This window comes from Mauremys mutica, chromosome 9 (assembly GCF_020497125.1).
Source record: "Mauremys mutica isolate MM-2020 ecotype Southern chromosome 9, ASM2049712v1, whole genome shotgun sequence".
NCBI classification, from domain to species: domain Eukaryota; kingdom Metazoa; phylum Chordata; order Testudines; family Geoemydidae; genus Mauremys; species Mauremys mutica.
Window position 1 is genome coordinate 70542262 of NC_059080.1, and position 22723 is coordinate 70564984.

The 22723-nt window shown below is 42.3% G+C and overlaps 2 protein-coding genes across 7 annotated transcripts in view; one reads left to right on the top strand and one right to left on the bottom strand.

Annotated features, from left to right (window-relative positions):
• The window catches only part of RHBDD1 (rhomboid domain containing 1), a 132027-nt gene extending 115487 nt beyond the window's left edge, over nt 1–16540 (top strand). For all 5 annotated transcript variants that reach the window (XM_045031185.1, XM_045031183.1, XM_045031186.1 and 2 more), the window contains one exon: nt 16355–16540. In XM_045031185.1, coding sequence (XP_044887120.1) covers nt 16355–16521 — 167 coding nt within the window. In that variant the 3' untranslated portion in view covers nt 16522–16540. The remainder of the gene's footprint in view (nt 1–16354) is intronic.
• The window catches only part of COL4A4 (collagen type IV alpha 4 chain), a 132688-nt gene continuing 111406 nt past the window's right edge, over nt 1442–22723 (bottom strand). For both annotated transcript variants that reach the window (XM_045031179.1, XM_045031178.1), the window contains 9 exons: nt 22411–22518; nt 20320–20475; nt 17618–17716; nt 16456–16464; nt 15027–15161; nt 11857–11973; nt 5984–6172; nt 3746–4032; nt 1442–2421 (listed from right to left, as the gene is read on the bottom strand). In XM_045031179.1, coding sequence (XP_044887114.1) covers nt 2158–2421; nt 3746–4032; nt 5984–6172; nt 11857–11973; nt 15027–15161; nt 16456–16464; nt 17618–17716; nt 20320–20475; nt 22411–22518 — 1364 coding nt within the window. In that variant the 3' untranslated portion in view covers nt 1442–2157. The remainder of the gene's footprint in view (nt 2422–3745; nt 4033–5983; nt 6173–11856; nt 11974–15026; nt 15162–16455; nt 16465–17617; nt 17717–20319; nt 20476–22410; nt 22519–22723) is intronic.

Here is a 22723-nt window from a genome sequence, read left to right on the forward strand (position 1 = left end):
TCATCATGGACCAAATCCTGAGGACCCTGACATGCTCAGCACCTTGCAGCATCAAGCTCTCAACCGTTACTCACTCAAACTGCCTGGGACTGGGCACTTGTGATCTGTGTCTGTGTAAGGTAGGATGGAGTTAAAGTCCTTTACTGGGCAAAATGGTGGAAACTATCTCTCAAGAATGGCCTGAGATGCCAGATCTGGAAAAAAAGAGGCGTCAGCTGTGGATTGTTCGACCGTTGGGAGGAGGAATTGATAGCTGTGCCTGCTAAGCAGATAAAGTCATAAAAGGGGAGCAAATGCTCCCAGAAGTGTAGGGGGTGGGGTGGGGGAGGAAGAGAAGCAGTTCTCTTCATAACCCAGGAAACTCCTCACCCAGATCCTGTCTGGAAAAGAGGAGAGATAAGGTGACCCCCAGACATGGTCACCAAGCGCAGTACAGGTTTCGGTCTGGCTGAAGGGATATGCAGTTGGATGAGGCAGAAAGAAGTTGCCCTGCAATTGCTTTCTGGGGCCAAAAGGAACTGCTCTTGACTGTTTTATTTTCCTTTGACTGAGATTGAGCCAGTACTTTGCCCTTCCTTTTGGGACCTAATTTAGAGGCCATGAGCTCAACTCCCAGGGTGGTTGGTTACACTGCTATTGGCTTTAAAGGGATATGTCTCTGTAATTAGCCTGTTTGAAAACCCTCTGAATCAAAGTCTGTTTCTCAGTGCTCTGAACTTTACCACAGAAGTAGATTCTTACCTCATTTAAGTGGTGTATAGAGTACAACTGGGCAGAGAAAGGTAGTTCTGTTTCACAGAGGATTTGATATTTTGACATTTGGTTTCATTCCAGTTAAGAAGGATCACCCAACATTTCAAAATTCTCCATGAAAGGAAATGGCCTGGCTCCAGTGCAAATCTCTTGACATTTTACCTTGGGGCCACAAACCCTGGTAGCGCGAGTTGTCAAAGAGCCAGATGGACAAGTTGGCAGGAAACTAGGCAGGCTTCCTTGGCAGGCAGGGTTCTGTTGGAACACTGTCGATCTCAAATAGCCTCCAAGAAATGTTTCCATTTTGGCAAATTCTGACAAACCAGCTCTAGTATAGAACCTTTGTGGGCTCTTTCCACCGGAATGAATTTCCCCTCTATTGTGAACAAGCTTTTCAGTAGTTTTAGTGCTATTCAAACTGGCATTTACTATAATGGACATTTCCATTCTTTTACAGCCAGGTAAAAGACTTGTGGGTTTTCAACTGGCAAAAAATGTGGCTAGTGTTTTAGTTTGCCATCTTTTAAATCATTTTCAATAATATAAAGTCGTCTTTAGCGCTTTCTTACTACAGGCCCCTGTGGTGGAGGTTTCACTTTTCTTTTTAATTAGAATTGACAACTGTTGTCTTCAGCTATATGGATTACAGCTTTACATTTTCATTTAAATGTGCTGAGAAACTAATTGCAAAGAAAATATAAACAGGATTTTACTCCTTCATTATCTGGTTTGTTTATTTTCTTGCATAACAATCAACCATTAGCATATTTTGACAAGTTTTTGCTTTTCATTGCTTATGACATTTCATTAGCAAATTAATTTTGCAATCTGGGTTAGTTCTGTAACTAGTAAAAATGGTCATTGATCTCGTGTTTGTTTTACTATGTGCTGGCAGAAGTTTGCAACAAAATCCCATTCTCCTCCCACAATTTAAGAATGTATGAGTGTAAATTCAACCAAATATGTAAGTAATTGTGTGGACACAACTACGTTTATACATCTTGTAGAGAGATGCACATAACATCAACAGGAAATCTGCTATCGTGAGCACTCATTTTAAAGTTTCCTAAGGTTTCCAGATCAACGTGATTATACTTCAGTGTAAGACCAAACTGTACTTGTCACCTGTATACTAGGCTGGTGAACACAATGTAATAGAACTTAATTTTGCTGGTCCTTTGGCTGGTCACTTATACTAGGTTTCACTATTCATATGCTTGTGTGTGTGTGTATATACCATTTTTATCTTTCAGTACTATATAGGCAGCAAACTTTTAAACAGATGGAACAGAGCTGTGCACCTTCAATTGAAATTGGACCGTAAGCACCATTTAAATCTTTAGCACAATTTGCTTCTTCCCCCGGCAAGTCCCTCAGCGTATCTCCTCAGATTTGTTTCCTCTTTTAGCCATGCTTCATGCACACCTGACATCTGCTGATTTTTTTGCGCTGTTCCTGCCCTTCTTTAAGAGTTTCTGACAGAGGAGCAGACACAAACTGCAATTCTGGCCGGACGATTGTTAACCAGAAGCTATATTCATTAGCAAAAAATTGGCATGTTCCCCGCTGACCCTGGCATTCAATGAATGGTGCTGATCTAAAGTCTTCAAGGCAACTTCCAGGTGACATAAGGGACTGTCCACCTCCTTGATCTCCAGATCCAGTGTGCTGGAAAAAATAATGAAAGAATTAAATTATTGCATTTGAAAAACAGGAAAGAGATGTGCAAACAGTCTTGGCTATTGCTTTTATTTGGTTCTGGGACTTTTTGCACCAAGGCAAATGCTCCCAGATGCGTGAATCTGCAGAGGCATAATATTTGGAGAACTCACGTTCAATAAACTTCCTTTCATGGCAGGAAGAATCAGATCTAGTAATTCTGGGACTGGCTTATCTCAAAAGTCCAGACCACCCTTGCAGGTCAGCACCAGGTACATGTCATACTTGGGGGAAGCTGTAGTTTAGATGGGCTTGGGATTTTTTAACAATAGTATTATCTAAACTTGCTCAAAGCAGAGTTAAATGACGTGATTTAAAAGCCCAAGTCTTGTCTACCCCAGGTTTTCTTGGAACAGTAATTCCTTATGGGTGTTTCCCCTAACTATAGCACAAGCGGAAGCTACACTGTAGAAAAGATTCCACTGGTCCAAACCCTGCCTCCTTGCCCTCATGGTTCAAAACTGCTCAGTTCCCAAGGTGTCAAAAACCTGGGGAGCCTAACTGCCAGGGTGGTTAAGCACTGGAATAAATTGACTAGGGAGATTTTTAAGAGCAGGTTAAACAAACACCTGTCAGGAATGGTCTAGATAATACTGAGTCCTGCCATGAGTGCAGGGGACTGGACTAGATGACCTCTCGAGGTCCCTTCCAGTTCTATGATTCTATGAAGTGTCCAAAGGCTATAAAGAGAAAGGGGGGAAATTGCCCTAATGATGATTGACACTCTGGGCCTGGGACATATAATATTCTGTTATGCTCCAGTGTAAAATAGAGTAATTCCATTGAAGTAAGTGATATTATCCAGCTTTTATATTCCTGTAACTGAAAGAAGCAGCAGGTCCATTGTCTCTCATTGTCTGTACAGTGCTATGTCCATTTATGATTTTGTGTAAAGAATGAAGTCAGCAAAACATTACTGTTTCCAGAACCACAATGATTACAGCTATAATACAAATATTACAAATCTGTAACTTTTACAGATGTTTTTCAACTGTTTCCCACTGCGTTTCCTTCCAAACAATGAGGGTCCGAAGTGAAAAATGGAAGTTAAGTGCAAACAGGTGATGCTTCCATTTCTCACAGGACAATACTGAAATCATGATTAAGATTTTTATGACTATTTTTCAGCCAGCTCTATTATTAAAGTTGTGTGTGAATATAATATAAGCTATGTAATCCAGAGGCTATCATTCCCAATCTTGATGATCGCTAAGGAAAAGCACAGTAAAGGTTTATAATAGAAACTTGAATATAACCAAGTAGTTTGTCTCACCATTAAAAAAGAATAGCCTATCCAAAGACTTCTCCAGTTCAATGGGCATGGGGGAATGGACTGATCTTGGCTATGAACTGCAACAGCTTGGCCTGAGGCCTCACATACAGCACATCTGCTAATGTAGGGTTGTATTTCATCTTCAGAGAGCGGCATCATTGGTAAAGGAGCAGCAGCTGACAGCCAGTAGGACTTATCATTTCGACTGGCATAGTAACAAACTTGGTTGATGTTGCAGTAGACAAATGGCATGGTGTTGAATACAGGAAGACAGGATCCAGCCAGACCTAAAACAATTACATATCCTGAAAATCCAGCACCTGTACGTAGTCACCCCACAAATGGACCATCCATTTCAAAGAAGTAGAAACATCAGGAAAAGTTAATATAAGGCTGTTGGACCCTACAAGTCTCCCACAGGCAATGAATCCTGCAATGCTTTGCAAATTTTCCCTATTTTTTTTTCAATGAATAGCACTGTAAATTCCACCCTCATGACCAACCTCTGTGCTAAAGTCATTGTCATAGTATAAAGTTTGTTTCTAGACAGTTTGAAAATATTCTAGCTTACTTTATTGCAAGCCTGGCTAACTTTAAAATGTCAGAAATCTTCACCGAATTATCAGCTAGTCTCCTAAACTGGTGTTCAGCAGAGTGGTTATGCAAATAAGTTTCTTCTTGCAAATCAGCTTGCTCCTACCAATACATTTAGTGGAGAGTCAATTAAACATGATGAAATTTGGCGTCATGGAAAGCAACTGTGAAAACAAATACTTTGGACTGTGACATCCTAAAAAAATTAGGCAAGAGGAGGAGAGTTAGGAGGGAGACTGGCTATTCATACACAACTCATTATCAGCAATGGAAACGTAAATGACAACTTGTGATCAGTTAATTTTGTCAAGTCCGATAGGCCATTGCTACTGACTTAATAAGATAAAACCTCAGTAACAAGTTTACTGCCTCCCAGCAAAGATTTCACAAGGATTTATAATTGTAGTAGAGGGCTCAGACCATCTGAAAGGGCCCAGTCCTGCAACTTTCTGAGCATGACCATCAAGCAGACTTCAGTGGGAATTAAAAAGTACTCAGCACTTGGCGTGGGTTCTCCTGCCAAGACTGGATCCCAAAAGTGTTGTACCTATAATGGTCTATTATATAAAGAAGAATTGTAAAAATGACAACAGGTACATATCCTAAAGGTGAATCCTGTACACAATAAGCTGATTATTATTTTATAACATCCCAAAGTGTGCTATGTGCTTCATGGACAAACAAAAGGCATGATCACCGCCTCAAACAGCACTCTTTATTCCCTGATCCTGCAATAGCCTCTGCTAATGCAGGTGGGTATAAAGGTCTGGGCTAGCAGATCCTATTGCAGTATGGGGGCATAAATAAAGAAAAGACCTGAAAAGAAGAAGGTCAGAGGTAGGGAGTAGTGGTTATGAATAAAAGGTACTGAGATATTATATTAGTTGACTTTTAAGGATTTTTAGGACTGTTTTGTAGAACTTTCTGTTACCTTGTGTAAAAATGAAACTATTTAAAACCAAAAAAATGTAAAACAAGAAGAGGCCAATCTTGGCTGTTAAACAAAAGTCATTGCTTAAAAACACCTTTGCATGCAAAGTTTTTTAAACCTCTAGCCTTTTCTCCATAAAAGAAAAAAGACGACTCTTCTGCCTCTTACATAATACATAAGATGATGAGCCCAGGAATTGTCCTCAATAGCTGCAGATGCTCAGAACTTCTAAATATATAGGCAGTTATTTGGTGCCTATCTTTAGTCAACTCTGTTTGAAATGTCAGTATAAGTGAGCCAAGGCACACAAAAGAGCCTTTTCAGAGCTAGCAGGAGAATTTTGGCTCCATCAGGTGCTCAGAAGAATAGCCACTCTGACATACATGGGATTTATGATGCTGGGTTGTTTTGAAAAAGTCGTTTTAATCTCTATTATACCATGTAATTTATCAAGTAACAGGATGCTATTATAGCAACATTTTCTATAGTGGTTTAAGAAACAGTCCAATAGTATAAGAAACACCCAGACATTAAGATCAATATTTTGAGTATCATACACTCACATCCTATATCAACTATTGCATAATAAAGCTTCATACAATATGCTGCAATACACTCATCATTTGTTGTATATGAGCAGTACATATCTGGCAAGAACATTTTGGATGAGATATAATGAATAAAGAATGTCCATCATTTACTGCAGTACTTACCAAGATCTTGATTATGAGCTTTCTCCTGTCCTTCCAGATACAGCAGACTATAGCCTATCCACAATCTTGGCATTCCCTCAGGACAAAACGGTTCTTTATCTGACTGACTATGAAGAATGAGGAGGAACCCACTAGCAGCTCTAGTTTCAGGCGCTGGTGGTCCTGGGATCCCAGCTTGGCCAGGTGGACCTTAGGGAGAAGAGGTAAAACAAAGATGATTGAACATTTAAATATTTCAGCCAAGACAGGTGTCACTTTCGTTTTTCAGAATGAATTTTAATGCTCAAAGGTTCCAGATTGAATGCAATTCACACTGAAGTACTGTTCTTATCCAGGGATTGTCAAGGGCAGTACAAGCACAAGGTGGTTCATGCTATCCTGATATTGCATCTCAACCCCGATTTGGAGCGTAGTTCCCTCACGTGCCCACTGAATCCTTTGAGCTGTGAGACTATCAGCAGTGCCAATTGTGCCTCTGATTTTTTCAGCATGGATACATGTCCACTAAGAAATGGACTGAGGCCAGTTAGTAATTTCACATAGATGCTGATCACTATGAGGACTTTCTGGTCTGGGCTGGATTTGAACAAGTACGAAAAGGCATAATGTTTGTGACCAACAACAGGTATCAGTAAGACCAGTTTGTTAACAGAAGTCATATCTGAGATGTAGTTTTAATTATCTGCAGAAAGTTACCATTTAGGCCCCAACTCAGGAAAGTACTCCTATTAAGCACATGCTTATCTTTAAAGTTAATGGGACTTTAACACAGGGTTACCGTAATGGATTTAATTTAGGGTTGTCGATTAATTGCAGTTAACTCATGTGATTAACTCAATTAATTAATCACAGTTTTAATCACACTGCTAAACAATAGCATAGTAACTGAAATGTATTCAATATTTTGGATGTTTTTCTACATTCTCATATATATTTTATTCTGTGTTGTAATTGAAATCAAAGTGTATATTATTTTATATTACAAATATTTGCACTGTAAAAATGATAAAAGAAATAGTATTTTTAATTCACCTCATACAAGTAGTGAAATCTTATAAATGTAGATTTTTTTTCTGTTACATAACTGCACTCAAAAACAAAACAATGTAAAACTTTAGAGTCTACAAGTCTGCTCAGTCCTACTTCTTGTTCAGCCAATTGCTAAGACAAAGAAGTTTGTTTACATTTACAGGAGATAATGCTGCCCTCTTCTTATTTACAATGTGACCAGAAAGTGAGAACAGGCATTTGCATGGCACTTTTTTACCTGGCATTGCAAGATATTTACATGCCAGATATGCTAAACATTTGTATGCCCCTTCATGCTTCAGCCACCATTCTAGAGGACATGCTGCCATGCTGATTACGCTTGTTAAAAAAATGCGTTAATTAAATTTGTGACTGAACTCCTTGTGGAAGAATTGTATGTCCCCTGCTCTGTTTTACCCACTTTTTGCCATATATTTCATGTTATAGCAGTCTCTGATGATGACCCAGCACACGTTGTTCATTTTAAGAACACTTTTACTGCAGATTTCACAAAATGTAAAGAAGGTGAGATTTCTAAAGATAGCTACAGCTCAACCCAAGGTTTAAGAATCTGAAGTGCCTTCCAAAATCTGAGCCCTGGTCTACAATACAAGTTTAGGTCAAATTTAGCAGCATTAGATCGATTTAACCCTGCACCCGTCCACACGATGAAGCCATTTTTGTCGACTTAAAGGGCTCTTAAAATTGATTTCTGTACTCCTCCCCGACGAGGGGATTAGCGCTGAAATTGACCTTGCTGGGTCGAATTTGGGGTAGTGTGGACACAATTCGACGGTATTGGCCTCCAGGAGCTATCCCAGAGTGCTCCATTGTAACCGCTCTGGACAGCACTCTCAACTCAGATGCACTGGCCAGGTAGACAGGAAAAGCCCCGCGAGCTTTTGAATTTCATTTCCTGTTTGGCCAGCGTGGCAAGCTCAGAGGTGACCGTGCAGATCTCATCAGCACAGGTGACCATGTAGTCCCAGAATCGCAAAAGAGCTCCAGCATGGACCGAACGGGAGGAACTGGATCTGATCGCTGTATGGGGAGAGGAATCCGTTCTATCAGAACTCCATTCCAAAAGACAAATTGCCAAAACATTTGAAAAAGTCTCCAAGGGCATGAAGGACAGAGGCTATATAACAGGGACCCACAGCAGTGCCGCATGAAACTTAAGGAGCTCACGCAAGCCTACCAAAGAACCAGAGAGGCAAACGGCCGCTCTGGGTCAGAGCCCAGACATGCCGCTTCTATGATGAGCTGCATGGCATTCTATGGGGTGCCCATACAACTACCCCAGCCCTGTGCGTGGATTCCATCAATGGATTCTCAAGTAACAGAGATGCGGATTTTGGGGACGAGGAAGATGATGATGAGGAGGAGGACGTTAAAGATAGTGCATAGCAAGCAAGTGGAGAAACTGTTTTCCCCGACAGCCAGGAACTGTTTATCACCCTGGATCTAGTACCCTCCCAACCCACCGAAGGAGGGCTCCCAGACATAGAAGGCAGAGAAGGGACCTCTGGTGAGTGTATCTTTGTAAATACAATATATGTTTAAAAGCAAGAGTTTTTAATGATTAATTTGCCCTGAAGACTTGGGATGCTTTTGCAGCCAGTACAGCTACTGGAAAAGTCTAACGTGTATGTTGATGCAACAGAAATCCTCCAGAGACATCTCAATGAAGCTTTCCTGGATGTACTCCCAAAGCCTGTTAGCCATGCGGTGTGGGGAGGGGTGAAGCGATCATCCCAGAGAATTGGGTGTGGGGGGGGTAGTTGGGTTTGTGCTGCACGTTAACCCGAAAACCGCAGCCCCTCCTTTTAAATGGCCAACCCAATGGGTGCTTGGTATGTGAAATGAGGGCGCTGCTGTTTGAAACCATTCCCACATGTTATGAAGGTTAAAGAAGCTAAAAGACTGTGGCTTACCATGGCTGCCTGCAAGCCGAATTCTGTTGCCCGCCGGTACTGTGTGTGTGATCTCTCACACCAAACCGGCAGGCCCTCAATATAAGAGGCAAAATGCGACCTTGTAAAGAAAGCACACATGCTATGTAATGTTAAGAGCTTGGTTCACTGTGAAAGAGTCTACCCATTGTTCTCTAAAATGTGTCTTTTTAAAGACTATTCTCCCTTTTTTTTCCTCCCGCAGCTGCAAATGTTTCAACGCTCCTCGTATCATCTCCGTTCCACAGGCTAGCGAAGATTAGAAGGCGAAAAAATTGCACTCGCGATGAAATGTTCTCTGAGCTCATGCAGTCCTCCCTCACTGAAAGAGCCCAGCAGAATGCATGGAGGCAGACAATGTCAGGGTGCAGGAAAGCACAAAATGAACGCGAGGACAGGAAGGACGCGTGAGAGGACAGGTGGCGGGAGCAAGAGGAGAGGTGGCGGGATCAAGATGATAGGTGGCATCAGCGTGATGAGAGGAGGCAGGAAGCAATGCTTAGGCTACTGGAAGATCAAACTGATATGCTCCGGCATATGGTTGAGGTGCAGGAAAGGCAGCAGGGGCACAGACCGCTACTGCAGCCCCTGTGTAACCAACCGCCCTCTTCCCCACGTTCCACAGCCTCCTCACCCAGATGCCCAAGAACGTGGTGGGGGGGCCTCCGGGCACCCAACCACTCCACCCCAGAGGACTGCCCAAGCAACAGAAAGCTGGCATTCAGAATGCATGAACTGAAACAACAATGACTTTATTGCCTCTGCAAGCGGTGATCAAAGGGGGTAGGGGAGGGCTGTTGGCTTACAGGGAAGTAGACTGAACCAAGAAGGCGGGTTTTCATCAAGGAGAAACAAACAGAACTTTCACAGCGTAGCCTGGCCAGTCATGAAACTGGTTTTCAAAGCTTTTCTGATGCGCAGCATGCCTTGCTGTGCTTTTCTAACCGCCCTCGTGTCTGGCTGCGCGTAATCAGTGGCCAGGCGATTTGCCTCAACCTCCCACCCCGCCATAAACATTTCCCCCTTACTGTCACAGATATTGTGGAGCACACAGCAAGCAGTAATAACAATGGGAATATTGGTTTCGCTGAGGTCTAACCGAGTCAGTAAACTACACCAGCGAGCTTTTAAACATCCAAAAGCACATTCTACCACCATTCTGCACTTGCTCAGCCTATAGTTGAACTGCTCCTTACTACTGTCCAGGCTTCATGAGCCAGGGGAGCAAGGGGTAGGCTGAGGTAGGTGCGACCACGCGGTGCTGCTGGCTGGGAGAGCAGCCTGAGGCAAAAGCCTCCAGCCTGCATGATATTCCAGGCAGGACTGAATTTCCATTAGACGAAACTTAAAGAAGAGAATGACCTGGAGTCACTCCCATTTATGTCCAGAAGCCCCTGACTGACGTCACCGAGGACAGCCAGGAGCACCCATGTCTGCCCAGGCGCTCCCGACTGACCTCACCGAGGTCGGCCAGGAGCAACCAGGAGACAGCAGCAGATGGTGCAATATGGCTGCTAACTGTCTTTGCTAACTTGCAAAGGCAAGGAGCTGCTGCTGTGTAGCAATGTAGTACCGCGTCTGCCAGCAGCACCCAGGAGACGTACAGTGACAGTGAGCTGAGCGGGCTCCATGCTAGCCATGGTATGTTGTCTGCACGGGTAACCCAGGAAAAAAGGCGAGAAACGGTTTTTTGCCATTGCTTTCATGGAGGGAGGGAGGGACGGAAGGAGGGAGGCTTGACGACATGTACCCAGAACCACCCGCGACGATGTTTTTGCCCCATCAGGCATTGGGAGCTCAACCCAGAATTCCAAAGGGCAGCAGAGACTGCGGGAACTGTGGGATAGCTACAACAGTGCAACGCTCCAAAAGTCGACGCTAGCCTCGATACTGTGGACGCACTCTGCCAACTTAATGCACTTAGTGGGGGGACACACAATCGACTGTATCAAATCGATTTCTAAAAAATTGACTTCTATTAAATTGACCTAATTTCGTAGTGTAGACATACCCCGAGGGACGAGGTGCGGAGCATGCTTTCAGGAGTCTTAAAGGAGCAACAATCCGATGCAGAAACTACAGAACCCGAACCACTAAAAAAGATAATCAACCTTTTGCTGGTGGCATCTGACGCAGATAATGAAAATGAACATGCGTCAGTCTGCACTGCTTTGGATTATTATAGAGCAGAACCCGTCATCAGCATGGATGCATGTTCCTTGGAACGGTGGTTGAAGCATGAAGGGACATATGAATCTTTAGCGCATCTCTGGCATGTAAGTATCTTGCGATGCCAGCTACATCAGTGCCATAAAAACGCCTGTTCTCACATTCAGGTGACATTGTAAACAAGAAGTGGGCATCATTATTTCCTGCAAATGTAAAAAAACTTGTTTGTCTGAGCGATTGGCTGAACAAGAAGTAGGACTGAGTGGACTTGCTGGCTCTAAAATTGTACATTGTTTTATTTTTGAATGCAGGTTTTTTTGTACCTAATTCTACATTTGAAAGTTCAACTTTCATGATAAAGAGATTGCACAACAGTACTTGTATTAGGTGAATTGAAAAATACTATTTCTTTTGTTTTTTTTACAGTGCAATTACTTGTAATCAAAAATAAATATAAAGTGAGCACTGTACACTTTGTATTCTGAGTTGTAATAGAAATCAATATGCTTGAAAATATAGAAAAATCCAAAAATATTTAAGTAAATGGTATTCCATTATTGTTTAACAGTGTGATTAATGGTGATTAATCTTTTTAATCGCTTGACAGCTCTAATTGAACTGCATGCTCAGATGCTTTCCTGATTGGAGCTATATTTTGTATTAGTCTGCCTATCATCTGTGTCAACTTGACAAATGTTTGCAGCAGAAAGTGATCATTCTTACCTTCTGGACCAGTGTATCCTCGTTCTCCTATGACACCTTGGTCACCTGAGGGTCCTGGTGGACCAGGTGAGCCATCTTGACCTGGCAAGCCAAACAACCCTTCTTCACCTTTACTTCCTAGACAAAAATGACGGATGCATTTTATCTTCATATGGCTGCATATAAAGGTAAATACAGTCCAAACACGTAGTGTACAAGGAGTCATTTAATAGTACTGTGCACAGGGGCCTGCTTTACAATGCTGTATCTTGTCCTGCCCCAAATATTCTTAAAATACTCAAAAATGACACCTACGGAGTACATAAGTATTACAGAACTTGGTACTGGGGGTGATGGGGGGAGTGTAAGAGTTGTGCTCTTTCACTGTGACTGCAGGGTTAGATATAGTGGTGTGATATCGCTATTACCAATTGGAGTTCATGTCCCTATTCCAGAATGTGTCTGCCTCTGGATCTCAAAGTTTACAATCCTGCAGAGCTCTACAAAAAAATCTGTAATAAAAACTGAAACCAGGGGAAGCCTGTACCAAAATGTCTATTTCCACTTGACTAATTATTTGAACAGTCCCTCAGAACAAGCTCACTGCTTTCCTGACCTGAAGCTGCTTTTAGATTCTGCACCCTTCTCCATAACTGGGTGGCAGATTGTGCTAGGTACAATCAGGTAGGTGGTACAACTTTTATCAAAAGTATCTTTAGTTCTTATATCACTAGTTTCACAACAGGTCTTGGTCTTTCAGGCCCCCATTCAGCAAAGCATTTAAGCATGTACTGGAGTCTCTTTAGGTCAAGCTGAAGGTAAGCATGTGCTTGAATGCTTTGCTAAATAGAGATGGGCTTTGCTGAATTGGGCTTGTTTGTTTGTTCAGTTGAGAAGGAAGAAGGCACCGTAAGCCTGTGATATCCCTCAAAGAATGCATCACCTCTTTCTCAGATGTGCAACAAATGCCATATTAATGTGAATGCACTGTTGATTAGTAGATGGTGCCAATGAGTGCTTGATATTTGATTGCAAAGGCAGCAGACAGTGTTGGATATGTTTACTAGATATTTTTAAGCAGATGATTTTCTGAGTTTGATACAGTTCCACATGTCAGATGTTGTGGTGTTTGGCAGCTCCTTTCAGAGAGAGAGAGAGAATTTCAAGAGGAACATGTTTCCTTAGAGATAGGGTCGATTCTCATTAGTGAGATTTGTATGCTTAATTCTTTGCATGCTTGCATTAGATGTTTACCCTTTGGAAAATAATTTTTTAATACTGTGAGACAAACTTTAAAAGTTCCCCACCTTTTACTTGTTATTATGTGTGAGAGAATCTAAAACAGTCACAACATAATTTAACAGCTTTTCAATTTCTGTTGCCTAATTGTTTGCCAAAGTTCATGTACTGGAAAGTTTTTGTAATAAATATGATCTCTCAGTTAAATTTCTAGTTCTCTTATCTGCCTGCATAACTTTCCCAGCAGGGATAAGATTGTTTCCTGTTGTGTTAGTAAAAGCAAAAGCATCATTAAATTTTCTCCTATCACACCAGCATGGGTATATATCACTGTAACACCTGGTTATATAGAAACTGTTTAAAGATTTATATAATGAAAACACTGTGCCCTGATCCCAAAGATGCCTCTTAGTTGACTAATGAATTAATTCACTGTAGTAAACTAAATAGTGCAATAAAAAGTCTTTTACTCAATTACATTAGATCAAAGATCAACCTGAGCATCTTCCTCTGAAGATATGAAGATATCCAGTAAAAACCACGATGAAAAACATGAATTCCCTAGGTGATAACTGCCTAAGAGTGTTGGTTGTATCCCATTATCTAGAGCTAATTAAGACACAGCCTCCACATTTCTATCAAGTTGTCAGCTGGAATCATCACCAGCTGTTTTACCGCATAATCTTTTATCTACCAGAAAAAATCACTGAATGTCAGCCTCTTCTTGCATGCTCCCCTTTAAATCCTTTCTCTGGCTATTTTTCTTCTATTGTAACTACATTGCCAAGTTCCAGGAGACACAAAACACTGTAGTATGCATCCAACTCATTTTAGGGTCCTTTCAGGCCTTTTAGTAGCATTAGCCTGCTAATAATTATTGTTAAATTTAATTTTTCGAAATAAATTTTTCCCTAGCCCAGTAACTTGGGTAGCATTTTTATAAATGCTACATGAGGGTGTTTGTTTTGTTTTTAGTTTGTAAAAATGAGGAACACTATTGATCAGGTTGGCATCCCCATTGCATGATGCCCTGTACTCCTGATTCTGGATTCAAACAGTACAATGCACTTCAGCAGCCAAATCTCTCAGTCACTCTGCATGCCTATCTGCATGAAGTATCTCAGTATTAAACAATATGTTTCCGGAAGCCACTGGTGTGGTGTGCTGCTTTATTTTTTTTAATGCAAGATCTGAATAGCGGAAGGAGGTTGTAAAGTCTGATTCCTCAATTTAGAGATAGAGAGGGAGCATGCACAAGATAGAGCCCAGTAACTAAATTCTCTACTCTGAGACGCATACTCTTATGAGTTAGCTCAGCATTATCATCATTGCTGGCACCAAATGGGAAGGAGTTTCAGGGGTATATACAGTATTGGATAGTGCCCCAATGTATGATGTTCTAAGATCAACGAAGCTTTCATGTTTCTTACCCAATTTTCTCTCTCCCAGTCTTGTTTCCAAACCTCCAAAACCACAAAAAGCTTATCACACAGATGTTTGATATTTGTTACGGACTCCATTCTGCCGCCCTTTCACAGGTTGCTTACAGTGAATCTACTTGCAGCATAAGAAGGCACTCTTCAGCATGACCGGGGCTATGTTGTGAAATGAGATTTTATAGTAATTCTGAATTTCAATAAGTCATAAAACCTAATACTGGTGGGATTTTTTTTGCTTTCATTTTACTGACCAAGAATGACATTTATATATTAAAATTCCAAATAAATCTCTCACTGTCTTATTGATGAGCCTAGCCATTGTGCCATATACAAGAAATAAGAGGAGAAAAATGCCTAAAACATTTTGGGCAAAATATTAAACACTCCTTCCTCCTCTTCCTACCCCTGTACACTCCACACAGCTTTGCTTGAAGAGAGCAGAGAATACACTTCTGAAAGCCTTAAATGTTCTGTTTGTCTTAAATTACCAAGTGTTTAAATCACAGGCCTTACCTGGGGGTCCAGGGTAACCTATTGGGCCTGGAAATCCTATAGACCCTTCAGCTCCTCTTTGTCCTATTACTCCACGAGGACCCGGCGTCTTGGGACATGGGGAGTGTTCTGTTTCTCCTGGTTCACCAGGGTCACCTGGAATTATGCAATAAAATTAAAATAACACAAATTGGAACAAAAATCTCTGGGAGATAAACATTCCCCTTTTAATTGCTTTTGATATTATACTGCATTTCTGGGGCTGGGTTCCCAAACCTTTAATCCACGAGATACATAGGGGTTAACTCTCCTTTCAGACTGTCTAGCCTAGGATTTAAAGGTGTATTGTTAGCATGTGCTAGCTAATACATTTTAAAAATCTAGTGTAGACAAGGGACCACCGCCCTTCATGTGTGCTAAACTGGCTGAGTTGAAGCCTGGGTGGAACATAGGCTTTAACTCCATTGAGCACATGTTAAAGTATATTCTGTCTTGTCTATGCTCTGAAGGCAGCTGAGAATGTCTCCACATACAGCCTGGGCGTAAGGGAGTAGGAGTTCTATCCCACATTACTCACTCACTTTAAATGAAAGCCACGAGCGAATGGCTACAGTTTATGTATTGTTTGTTGCTTAGTATTGTTCACCATTTGCATTCTGTAATAAGTACATTTTCTAGACCAGTGTTTCCCAAACTTGGGACACCGCTTGTGTAGGGAAAGCCCTTGGCGGGCCGGACCAGTTTCTTTACCTGTCCCGTCCAGAGATCCAGCCAATTGCGGCTCCCAGTGGCCACAGTTTGCTGCTCCAGGCCAATGGGAGCTGCTGGGAGCGGCACGGGCCGAGGGATGTACTGGCTGCCGCTTCCAGCAGCTCCCATTGATCTGGAGCAGTGAACCGTGGCCAGTGGGAGCAGCGATCGGCCAGACCTGTGGATGGGGCAGGTAAACAAACCGGCCCGGCCCACCAAGGGCTTTCCCTACATAAGTGGTGTCTCAAGTTTGGGAAACACTGGTCTAGAAGACTTATTGGATTAGTTCAAAGTCAGGGGGGGGGTCAATGTGTGCTTCCACTGATCTGATAGCAGGATTGGGGTCTTGGCTAGTTGGCTTCATTTAGAAAGAGCCTGCTGTGACAGCAGATAAAATGAAATACAATAGATGTGACAGATCACTTAAGAGAAAACACGTGTATTTTATATACTTGCATACAGAATTCTATGTACACATATTTGACATTTTATTGTGGGGCTCCTCGACATAGTACAAGATTACTCTGCCTGTAAACACAACCCAGCTATGTTAAAATCGATTATAATCAGCCTGTTATAATTATATCTGTCATTCTTAGCTGCCAGCTATGGCACTACTATCCAGGGAGTGTGGAATGTACAGAAAGAAACCCAAACATGCAGAACAAATATTTGGTTAATAAGGCATTCTCCAGCTTACCTCTGCAACCTGAAGGATTCATCAAATGGAAAGCAGACCATGCCAGCCATTGCCAGGCAGGATTGAAACAAGTTTCAGGCATGTAAATGAGAACAAGGGATGGAACGAGAACTGAAATAGTTTGTATGAACCTGACATTATTCATGCTGATATAAATAATAATGGCAAAATATAAAGTACATGTCTTAGAATGCTGCCTGCAAACAGTTTTCACAAGAACAAAAAGGAATCCAAAATCAATGTGATTTTGTAATACCTGGTATTGTTGAATGGTGAGGTGCTTTGTGTGATGTGCAAACTCTTCTAGATTACCAGTTCACACAGTGCCAAATCCCAAGGTCCTTGCTCAGGGCTAAGTCCTTTCACTTTTCAGATTTGCATAATTATAAAACATCTGTTCTTTATAGCTAAGAATTTTTTAATTGGTAAATAAAATATATATTACATTTTCTAATCTTGAGAAACTCCCTTATCGATTTAGAATATATTAATTCTCCCCAGAGCTGCTTATTTTGATGCAACAGGCAAAGGTAAGACTTCTTACTGTGTACTGGAATTCTTGATACTGTGGTATGTAGTATTCTGGATATTAAGATATTATGCTTAATGAATGTTACTTGAGAAAGATAATATAGGAAAAGAAAAGTGGGTGATGAAATACGCAGTATGAACTTTGCCTCTTTTACAGCAAATAGCATCTGTTCACATATGGTACATCTTTGCAAAAACCCTCGCCTGACATGCTCATGCTCTCTAGTCTTGCAAACTATTGCAAGTATCAGAAGAAAATGATCATTTATTAAATTGTTTCAGTGATTCAAAAATGTTCTATGTAACTGAAGGCTACAACTACCGTTTTAAACCAGCCTTGCACAACTCAGGACAATTTACCAGACCAGGCACATACTTCATCAATGAAGACTGATTACAATAATAATAATAAATAATAATAAAATAATTATATCTAACTTACTCAATGATATTTCCTCATCCCAAGTGAGTGCACAGCTAGAATTTTGTCAGGTTGCTATAAACTCTTTTCATGCAAGTGAACACTATATAAAAGTATTCTGTACAGCTATTAAGATCAAAGCTTATCAAGGCAGAGTGGCTGGCACACACACTGCTGCATGGCAAAGAACCATGTGTTGTTCAAAAGTACCTTCGGGACCTCGAGGGCCAGGTTGTCCTTGAAAACCTCGATCCCCAGATGGCCCAAAAGGGCCAGGGGGACCCTGTGGGCCAGGGTTTCCTATCGGACCTAAAAAAAAAAAAGTGAGAGGTGAGTTTTTGTCACTGGTACTTGCACTGAGCAGTTAAATCTGGTGACCCCCTGTGATGCTGAAAGCACAGAACACAACAGCAGTGAGGTCAGGCATCAGGTTCCTGACTAGTTACTGTTCTGTGCAAAATAGCCGGGGGCCAGATTTTGCTCTCCCACAGGAAAACCCCTCATGGAGTTTCCTGTGACGACTCCTGCATGGGGAGAGCTGGCTCTATGCACTGCTCCTGTCCAATAGAAGCAGCAAGCCCAGCAAGGCTTGGTCTACACTGGGGGGGAGTTGACCTAAGATACGCAACTTCAGTTACGTGAATAGCGTAGCTGAAGTCCGTATATCTTAGGTCGAATTACCTGGCCATGAGGACGGCGGTGAGTCGACCGCTGCCGCTCCCCCATCGACTCCGCTTCCACCTCTCGTGCGCGGTGGAGTTCTGGAGTTGATGACAGAGCGATCAGGGATCGATTTTATCACGTCTACATTAGACGGGATAAATCGATCCCCAATAGATCGATCACTACCCGCTGATCCGGTGAGTAGTGTAGACATACCCCAATACTCATGAACCTGCTTGGAGGCACAGAGGCTTCCAGAGTGAAGATATGTGCCTTTGCACTGGTTCCATGGCAACCTGCAGCTTTTACAGCTCCCTGGCACTATGATTCTACTGAAGCAGTGCTGCTTTCCTGCCCTGGCAGCTTAGGACTTCAGTGCCCTGCCTGGTTTGAGCCAGACCTGCTAGCCTGCTGCAAACCCAGACCCAGGGTCTGAACCATATCCCCTAACAGCTGTAGGCTTGACTAAAAGCAACTTACAGAAGTGTTCCTGTCTTTAACACTCAGATATCCAACTCCCAATGCGGTCCAAACCCCAAATAAATCCATTTTACTCATAAATTGTTCACCCTCTATAACACTGATAGATATGCACAACTGTTCGCCCCCCGCAGGTATTAATACATACTCTGGGTTAATTAATAAGTAAAAAGTGATTGTATTAAATACAGAAATTAGGATTTAAGTGGTTACAAGTAGTGAAAGACAGAACAAAGTGAATTACCAAGTAAAATAAAATAAAACATGCAAATCTAAGTCTAATACAGTAATAACACTGAGTACAGGTAAAATCTCACCCTCAGAAATGTTTCAATAAGTCTCTTTCACAGACTGGACACCTTCCTAGTCTAGGCACAGTCCTTTTCCCTGGTACAGCTCTGGTTCCACCTCAGGTGGTAGTCAAGGGATTCCTCATGATGGCTGCTCCACTTTGTTCTGTTCCACCCATTTATGTATCTTTTGCATAAGGTGTGAATGCTTTGTCCCTCTCTGGGTTCCCACCCCCTCCTTCTCAATGGAAAAGCACCAGGTTAAAGATGGATTCCAGTTCAGGTGACATGATCACATGTCACTGCAAGACTTCATTGCCCACTTGCCAGCACACAGGTACACAGGAAGACTTACAGGTAAAACACACCCATCTGCAGTCAATTGTCCTGGTTAATGGGAGTCATCAAGATTCCAAACCATCATTAATGGCCCGCACTTTGCATAATTACAATAGGCCCTCAGAGTTATATTTCATATTTCTAGTTTCAGATACAAGAGTGGTACATTTATACAAATAGGATGATCACACTCAGTAGATTATAAGCTTTGTAATGATACTTTACAAGAGACCTTTTGCATGAAGCATATTCCAGTTACATAATATTCAAACTCATTAGCATATTTTCATAAAATCATATACAGTGCAATGTCACAATGTGCTTCTGCATTGGTTCCATGGCACCCTGCAGCTTTTACAGCTCCCTGGCACTATGATTCTACTGGAGCAGTGGTGGGCAGCCTGCAGCGCACGGGATGCATGCAGCCCATCAGGGTAATCTGATTGCGGGCCGCGAGACATTTTGCCGACGTTGCCCATCTGCAGGCACGGCCTGCCGCAGCTCCCAGTGGCTGCAGTTCACTGTTCCCGGTCAATGGGAGCTGCGGGAAGTGGTGGGCAGCATGTCCTTGAGGCCCGCCGCTTCCTGCAGCTCCCATTGGCCGAGAACGGTCAACGTCGCAAAATGTTTTGCAGCCCGCAATCAGATTACCCTGACGGGCCGCAGGTTGCCCACCAGTGTACTGGAGTCAGCTGCCGGGGTTTGCCCCACCTGTGGAAGACCCCAAAACCTCCTTTAGAGGAGTGGGGATGGGAGGGTCCCACAGGAAACCAATCAATCAGATTTCATTAGCTTTCCAGTGGAATCCCCACAGTTTGTTAGGGAACAAACAGTGTGTGTCCACTTGGCTCCTTCCCAGACCCTCCTGTTCCTGCCCCAGCACCTGTCCCCATGTGGAGATCCACAACAGGACAGTGGCCAGAGGAGCCTGACCCTCCCCTTTCACCTGGCTGGAAGCAGATCCCCAAGAGCACATGGGTCTATGGTGTATGATCTGGCTCACAATTCTTACTATTTAAAAATGTGAAGACTGAGTAGGTAATTTCTCAAAAATGGGAAGTTACCATAATGTAGATACTCAGAAGAATCTGCCTGAAGGCAGGTATTCACTCAAACAAAACCATACACTTGAAATCATACCTTTCAGGCCTCCTCTTCCTAGATTTCCTGGAAAGCCTTTGGCTCCTTGCTGCCCGGGCTGGCCAGGAATACCGGGTGCACCTGGAACACCAAATTCCCCCGGATCGCCTTTCACAAAGATAGTCTTTCCAGGAGGCCCAGGATTGCCAGGCAGGCCTAAAACAAAACAATGGATATTAATAATGCACTCACAAAGGGTAATCTTTTCAGAGGTGCTTAAGTTCCACCGAATTTCAATGGGAAGTAGGATCCTAAGTGACCGAGATGTGTTAGAAAATATTGTCCTAAGTCCTACTTCAAGATAATACAGGGGAGGAAGTCTCCATGGGATAGACCCCCCCCCAACCACTGGGATCCTCCACAATTAGTAAGAGGCCAGGTGAGTGCTATCTGCATTGGGACCACACCTGTCCATGTTGGCTTTGTGCTGCTGGCTGCCCTCCCCTCCTCAACTCCCAGCTGTCTGGTGATGCAGCTTCATTGCAGTGGGGACTTTGTATTTCAATGTCCTTGTTTTTTCAATACATATAGGAAATCCGGAGCTACTATGACTAAGGTGTTTAATTCCTTCAACCAATGTAACTGGGCTTGTGGAATGTACAAACCCTGCTGACTTCACTTGAACTGGTTCTTGAACTGACTACGGTCTAAGCTTTGCATGAAAACAGCCCTCATCTACAGAGGTTATATGCATAAATATGCAGCTTCCACTTCCCTCTTCTCTTCCCTCTTCCTCCCCACTTCTAGGGACAGAAAAGCTATTTTAGCTCTGTTCTTTTTGTAAATGGCTTTTCTATACATGAGTGTCATCATTTTAAGGCCTAATATCACAGGACCTTCCAGGACTACAAGCAAGTGCTCTGCAGCCTATTTTAGAGCAGTGAATTAACCTTTTTGCAAGGATGAAAAGTTCGTCTTTCTAGCTTGGCTGGGTTGTAAGATACTGGAACTTAAAACTCGTAGGAAAATTGCCCCAAACCAAATATTGCCCATCCTTCACCTCCTGCTGGTGTCGTTTTAATGGGAAAATTCCACCATTAGGAGGAAAGATGGACCCATGCTTTAAAAAGTGTCTACTGTCAGAAGTGCTCAGAGCTGTACAAGGTTAGAAGTAATCCCGGCAGAGATTCATAAGCAGAAGGAGTGCAATTGGATAGAAGTACACAATGGTTCCAGTTTATCACATGGTCTTCAATTTTATCACAGGGGTAGCACCTCCCAAAATTACACCTACCAAAGGACAGGAGGTAGTCAGTCCTAGACCAGTAACAGTTTTAAGGTGTGATATCGTGCGATCCTACAGAGCTAGAAAGAGGAGCGTTAAAACGGGGGGAAGATTCCCAATTTTCCAACAGAAAATGCAACTCTTGTTTCTGACCCTGGATGGGTCTGAGATGCTGGACCTCAAAATCATGACACTTATTAATGGAAAAGCTGTTTTAGGATATTTTAGAGGTCTTTTTATAACGCCGTCTTTTAGCCCTCTAGAGTTGCATTCACAGTGAATGTGTTTATATGTATCTGTTGGGGAATACAAAAATAGTCCCAATAAAATTTTAAACACACTCTAACATGCTTGCAAAATAGTCTTTGTTCCCTGTAACATATGTGGCCTATACAGAGTACATGATGGTGTGGTTTAAAGGTTTCATTGGAACTTGTATGGAAGCCTACATAATGCATCCTGATAAAATCTTTATACACCTTACCACATAATCATCATGATAATATCTATCTCTAGTAAAATGGGGATCATAATATTTATCTCCTCTGTATAGTGCTTTGAGATCTATGGATGAAAAGCACTTTACAAAGGAGATACGTATTGTTATACCCATTTTACAGATAGGAAGCTGAGGCATGGGGGGTGGCATAACTTGCCCAAGATCACCCAGCAGGCCAGAAATGGGACTAGAGTGCAGATCTCCTGAGTCACTATCCACTGTGCTGCGCTGAGCCTCTCTCCATGTATTCATGGAACAGCCATATTTATTACCCTCTTTGCCTCTTCCCATGTCACATGCATATATATGAGATTAGAACACAGTTTTTACTGTTTTGGTTAATTGATTATTTTTTATTTTCTTGTACCTTTGATGCCATGTGAGCCAGGTGGCCCCTGATCACCTGGAGGACCAGAAGCTGCAGTTTCAGGAGATCTTCCCACAGGTCCTGCAGGCCCAGGACCTCCTGTTCTACCTGAGGGAGCAGATCATATGCTAAAAGTTTGAGTTTTCAGTATTTTATACTTTGGTTAACAGAAATAAAATATTAATTTAAGGGAGTTGAGGTGCAAGGTCATGCAGAACATGCAGTTGTGTGCTGCATTTCCCTGCTAAATAGACTATGGGAGGCATTTGGCACAGAAAATATAATTATTTAAAAAAAAATTCTAATTCCTTTC